Raw genomic sequence first — 6,954 nt, forward strand, 5'->3', positions numbered from 1 at the left:
AGCACAAAATTCCGTGGAGCAGGCTGTGCCGCAAGGTATTGCTCAAGACGACCCAGCAATGCAAGATGAAGAGAACTCTGTTTTCCTGGATGTCTATGACATGCTCTAAAGTGATTTAGAATCACTAGAGACGCCAGTGATGCAACTATATTTGCCGCTGGAGATGCGAAGCTTCAGCTTGAATGGGCAAGACCATGACAACTACGGAAAAAAGAGAAAAAATGCAATAGCCTTTGTTGCACGTCTATTGGCAGACACAGTGAACTAGTTGTTATTGAGTGTGCAGGGGCCGCCCGAACAACACGGTTAATTTTCGGTAGTGACCAAGATAAAATGGCTTTAGAGCAATGTGCTCTTCCCCAGCAGATTACCTACACAAAAAAAAGTTTCTCTGAAATCTGGGCGCTCATCATGATGTCACGCACGCTGTTCGTGAACTCGAAGTACCCGCGACGAGAACGGTGATTATGCAAGAAAGGGCACGCGAAATAGACGTCAATTTTCGTTGTGGGTCAGAAAGTAGCCCCGAATAGACCATTTATTTTTGAAGTGCTGTGTATATACCACACGATAACTAAAGTGAGTGCTAGTAAATTAAGGTATCCCAACTAATAGCAGTCACAGCGCAAAAACCGCTTAGCATAAAGCACGAGAAGCAGCCTTACCCATGCATCCAGTAACAAACATAGTGCATAGTACACACAGCAAACCAAATGAAACAGGTATATAAATATATAATGAGGAACGTACAGAAAGTTGTATTCACCTCTAACTCCACGTCGTAAACAGCGTCATTTTTCACTAGCGAAACGCACTTCGCTGTGATGAGGACGGCGTCGTCTGCTACAACTTGTTAGCATCGGCTACATAGCTGAGCAGACGCTGCCCTTTTACCAAATTGCTGCCACGAAAAAAATCATCGATTGCGGCAATCCTAGCAAACGCGGACAGAAGCGTAAACATCATAACCGCTTGCGACCCGAAACTCTCAAAAACACGTGCAGAACCCGTGCAGCGTGCGAGCAAAGCAACACGTTTTCAAGGCAGGTTGAAGGGGACAGTGGAGGGGTCAACACTCGAGTAACCAGTTTTCACCCCACATTGACTGACAGCGCTTGGCACTGCAGCGCCTCCCTCGGCGTGGGACTCCTCTATAGTATACGGCGGCGGTTCACTGCGCTGTTCCTGGCACCGGCTTCTCTGTTGTACTGTTATCGAACATAGCCATTCATCTTGCACATCCAGTCGACATTCTAGCATCGCATTTGTGACCTGCTTATGTGGATACACATAAGGTATCCTGTATACACTGGCCCAGATGTGTTGCTTATTGCAAGTTGGCTAAGAATCGATGTCCTACCTAAATTTGGGCTTTCTTCATTCGGTTTAACCTCCACGTACGGCAAATTGTACGTGAATGAGCCTTCTCATCGTAAAAATTTTATGACAAACGCTACTATTTTAACCACTGCCATCTTTTCTAGACGTAAAACGGCCCTAAACGTCACTAAAAGCCACCAACAAGTTGACTTAGTACTATAGAAAAATGCTCTAAAGAACAGCGTACTCAAGTTTTCTACTAGTTACAAAAAAGAGGCTTTCTTGAAGTTACAGTACACATGCTTCACACTGTTCATCAGACGCCTACCAATCGTGAGCAGAGTAAAATGTTAAAGCAACTTTACCTTCTTTCTCACATTTTTCCTTTTCAGAAAGCGCCTGATTGGTTTTCTTGCAAAAAAAGAGAAAAAGATATATTTTCATCACAATGTAAAACGTCACCATCGCGTTTTCTCGAAAGACGCAGTGGACTTCATCTTTTCAAGCACAATTCAAAAGAGATCCTCAACCAGGAGTTTTCGTGAAAAACCTATCGACGGTTTTATTAATTGCTTTTAATGTAGAATGCAGGCTGCGTAAGGTATGATCTAAGCAGCCTGCTTGAAAAACCTTATCTGAATGTGTGCAGGTTTCATGTGGTTTTTTTAAGCCTGCTCCAGGGTACCTGAGAGAGGTGCTAAAGGCCCTCTTTTTACGTTGTCACGAATTCAAGTTTTTTACCAAGGTACCCACAGTTACAGTACATTCTTGGTGTGCTACTTCCTGGTGCACTTCGCTGCACCGAGAGGTCACACCGACATGTGCCACTATTACCTCCTCAAAGGTTCAGATATAAGAACACTGCGACTGCGAAAAATATCCGTTGCTGTAACTTAAAGGAAATGCAACGAAAACTGGTCACTGGAAAAACACGACTACTTGGATACGTTTGTGTTGGTTAATAAGGAAAATATATATTGAACCGAAAATATACACTGCTTTAAGGCAGCGAAAAAGTTGACAATTGATGAAATGTCACTGTGAAACAACTCTAAGTATTGCCACATGATATGCTTGGTTGAGATCCAGGAGGAAAAGAAGACAAAGACGATCTATCTGAGCTGCTGCTTGGCTAGTCGACTCAACGAACCGATTATGCCAAGTTTGTCTTAAGAAACGTAACAGTAACACTGTTAACTCCCCAGCGTTGCTCGTAGCGTGTCTTTCGTCTTGCTGTTTTATTTCTGGCGGCTGCTTCAAAGTGCGCATTGAACATTCGAGGGGCGCTATGTGTTGAGGGGGAGGGGATGGACGCATTGGTTATGAACATTCCGGCTCCAGTATACGGGGCGAAATTGCTCGACACAAGCGCGCATAGGTACCTGGTGCGAGCTCCCACTTCCCGGGTGAAATCAAAACTTCTTATCCAGCCAAACATGATGGTAGTGCGTTACAAGTCCTTCACATTGAATGTCTTAGATTTTTTTTGCTTGGCAGTGAGCTTTACATCTTTGCAACGCAAAGCGTGGTACAACCTTTTGAATTACGCCCGATTTCTTTGGAAGTCTGTCATGGTCAACAACAATTGGTTTATACCCCAATCAAAGCTAACTGATGGCATGTAATTGATTCACTTAACTACGCCTGATTTAAAAGTTCTACTATAGTAACATGATCCTAAATTGTTCCGATCACCTGGTCACACTCCCAGGTTATTTTTGTTGGAGGTTGGAACCATCTTTCAGGGTGTGCTTTAATCATGCTCTCAAATAAAATTAGTATGAACGACCGTTTTTTCACCCTGTAAACAAAAATATACCCCGCTGGGAGGAATGTGGGAATGATGCGCCCGCTCTGCTCTGGTGACCTCAATCAAACCTGATTTGCACCGGAGAAAATACATTTGCTTTTCACCGTTTTCCTCCAGGGCACGGGACGAAGGAAACTGTAGAAAAATGGGGCCTATCCCCTTACTATGCTCCCGTGGTTGCTCCAGAAATGCTCCGGCAGATCGCTTTTGCCATCATGGATGCTCCGCAATTGCTCTGGCTCATCGCTCAGTGGCATTCATTGGCTTTTTGAGGAGTGACGTAGGTAGCCTCGCCTCCGAGAGGCCGTTCCCCACAAACCAACATGGCACAGACCAAGCCGGTGTGGTGAGGATTGTGCAAAGCATTCGGCTGCATTCGAGAACACAAAATTTTTCTCAGCACCTTCTGGATATTACCAGCGACAAGCAGCAACGAAGGCTATCAACCATAGAAGAAGGTGGGCTCGGTGACTGCACCACAATGCAGCCATCTAATCCACTTACCTTTGCAATGCAGACGACCATACTTGTGTTTGCCAGCCTGCAGCTGTCGAACATGATAGGCCTATCCTCGGGGGCGTCATCTATGTTGGTGCTGCCGGGCTCCGAAAGCGAGCCAGGCTCCTGCCGCCTACTACGCACCAACTGCTCGTCCCCACCGGATATTACGTCGGAGGAACTACTATCACCGGAAATCACCGTGCTATGGAAGGCCGCATCGTCATCAACCACAGCATCATCAAGTATAAAGGAACATCACCCGCTGACGCCACTTCGTGGGCTCGGTGACTGCACCACAATGCAGCCATCTAATCCACTTACCTTTGCAATGCAGGTTAGTAAATCGTATGTCCTCTTCGCTAAAAAGTCGAGTAATTACTTCCTGGTGCAGTTCCCGAGCCCCCACTGCTGTATTGCTATTGCTGTTGAGTGTGCTCATATGATTCACTCGTTGCTGATCTTATCGGGTGACGTTGAAACTAATCCTGGCCCTAACGGAAACGCTGCTATTCTTACTGAGCTACAAAAGCTAAGTGCCGGCCAGGCCCAGCTGATTGCCGAAGTTCAGAGTTTGAAATCTCAACTAAGCACAACGGATAAAAGAATAACAGACTTAAACAAACGAATGGGCGATCTTGAAACACATTACCAAACTCTTCTTCCCCTCAGAAATGATATCGAAAAAACACAGGCTAACGTAATCAACATGACTAAAAAAATTCAAGAGCTAGAAACTTCCCTGGATGACGCTGAAAACAGGTCGCGCCGGAATAACCTTCTATTCTACGGCATCCCTGACCCCACTAGGAATGAAACGTGGGCTGAATCTGAAAAAATGATAATCGATATCTGCAACAATAACCTTGGACTAACAGTGCAGCCTAACGACATAGAACGCGCACATCGTCTCGGTATTCATTCACTAAACCGAAATCGTCCCATAATTGTGAAATTTTTATCATACAAAACCAGAGATGCACTTTTATCAAACGGCAGGAAACTGAAGAACACTAACTACAGCACCGGGGAGGACTTTTCCCGCCCCGTTCAATATGCGCGCAAGCAATTACTTGCATTTGCAATAGCACGTTCGGACAAGTTCTCCTTGCGGTTCAAAACACTGCACGTCGGGTCGAAGCGCTATATATTTGACGCATCATCACACATGGTTAAGGAAATTGCATAGCGGTTATCCCGCCAACAAAGAGCAATAAAACGCCAAACGGCTTCCCCATGTCATGTTCTCTCGTTTTCCGTAATATTCACTAACATACGTAGCCTTCTTCCAAAACGTGAACTCATATCCAACATTATCTCGTCATCAAAAAGCAACATACTCGTATTAACAGAAACGTGGCTTACCAGCGATATAACGGATGCGGAAATATTAACTGACTTACAGGACTTCCACGTGTACCGAAATGACCGAAATGGCTCACGGGGGGGCGGAGTACTTATCGCAGTTCATCGGGGCATATCTTGCTCCGTTGTTAACGTCGATTCCGATACCGAATCCCTGTGGCTAATTTGTCGTACTAACACCGTAACTGTCCTACTTGGCGTCTGCTACAGGCCCCCGCAAACGGATCCAAATTTTCCATGTCATCTGAACAATTCCATTCAAAAACTTACTTCCGCTTACCCAAAGGCTCGCATTCTTCTGTTCGGTGATTTTAACTACCCTAATATTGACTGGCAAAACATAGTTACTTCTACATTATCATGTCACGCAGAGGCGAAAAACTTCCTCGATGTATGTCTCAACTTTAACCTTACACAATTAGTCGCCCAACCAACCCGTGTCACACGAGGATCAGCAAATATTCTCGACCTGATATTAACCAATAGCCCCGAGAACCTATTATCTATTACTTACCTTCCTGAGATCAGCGACCACAAGGTCATACATGCTTTATTTTCATTTACCTCGACCAAAAAACAGACGACTAATAAAACAATTGTTCTTTATGATAAGGGTAACTATAGTGCAATATCTGAAGATCTCAGTAACTCTTTTAATCAGTATGAATCTACATTTCACACGCGCTCAGTTCATGACAACTGGTTGATCTTTAAGGACAAAGTAAATCACCTCTCTGATATGTTTATCCCGAAGATTACTTTTCAAACTAACCGCAATAAACCATGGTTTTCTCGGCATTTAAAAAAACTTGAAAACAAAAAGAAACGACTTTTTCGTACCGCCAAACGCAACGGCAAGCCTACTGCATGGCAAAAATACATCGAAGCTGAAAAATCATATTTGCTATCTGTTCGTAAAGCTAAATACTCGTTTTACCATATAGACTTACCTAATCTCTTAATCAGGAACCCCAAGCAATTCTGGCAAGTTCTAAACCCCACACATCCTTCCGATATTAAACTAACGAATGATTCACACGAGACAGTGACTGACCATGATTGCGCAGAAATATTCAACGAAGCATTTGCATCTGTCTTCACTACTGAACTTGACATGCCCTCACAGTCGCCATCATTTAGCGTAGAAACTTTCATGCCTGCTGTCACCTTCTTCGAAGAAGGCATTTCATCTATAATCCACAAATTAAAACTTTCTTCATCAGCTGGTATGGATTCCATCAACTCGAAACTCCTCAAGAATGTGAAATCGACTTGCGCAGCATACTTATGTCTTATCTTCTCACAGTCACTCACCTCAGGAATCATGCCGGGTGATTGGAAAACGGGCAAGGTCGTTCCAGTCTACAAATCAGGTAACAGAAACTCACCCTTGAACTACCGCCCCATTTCATTAACCAGCGTGCCTTGTAAGATCATGGAACACGTCATCTACTCACAAATCTTCAATTTTTTGGACTCCAACGAATTTTTTCATCCTTCACAGCACGGATTTCGAAAGGGCCTTTCTTGCGAAACCCAATTAGCACAATTCGTTCATGACCTACAGACTAATCTCGACTGTAATATCCAAACCGACTCAATATTCCTTGATTTTGCAAAAGCTTTCGACAAGGTTCCTCACCAGCGTCTGTTACTGAAACTTTCAAAACTAAACTTGCATCCTAACATCTTCAGGTGGCTTGAGGAGTTTCTAACTAACCGCTCGCAATCTGTCTATCTTAACGGCCACCTGTCTAAACCACTCCCAGTCACCTCAGGCGTCCCACAAGGGTCTGTTCTCGGTCCTCTCCTATTCCTAATATATATTAATGACTTACCATTGCATGTTTCCTGTAACATTCGCATGTTCGCTGACGATTGCGTAATCTATCATACTATTACTAATTGTCATGACCATCACATCCTTCAGAGCAACCTTAACAATATAATAAACTGGTGTA

General features: G+C 44.0%; 1 protein-coding gene across 1 annotated transcript; it reads left to right on the forward strand.

The window, feature by feature from the left end:
* Nucleotides 1-3,595: 3,595 nt before the first annotated feature.
* On the forward strand, nucleotides 3,596-4,817 carry LOC142784503 (uncharacterized). The gene has a single exon (XM_075882902.1). It carries the CDS (start codon nucleotides 3,612-3,614, stop codon nucleotides 4,815-4,817), a length of 1,206 nt encoding a protein of 401 aa, XP_075739017.1. The 5' UTR covers nucleotides 3,596-3,611.
* The last annotated feature ends 2,137 nt before the right edge of the window (nucleotides 4,818-6,954 follow it).

Source organism: Rhipicephalus microplus, unplaced genomic scaffold (genome assembly GCF_043290135.1).
Source record: "Rhipicephalus microplus isolate Deutch F79 unplaced genomic scaffold, USDA_Rmic scaffold_14, whole genome shotgun sequence".
Classification (NCBI taxonomy): domain Eukaryota; kingdom Metazoa; phylum Arthropoda; class Arachnida; order Ixodida; family Ixodidae; genus Rhipicephalus; species Rhipicephalus microplus.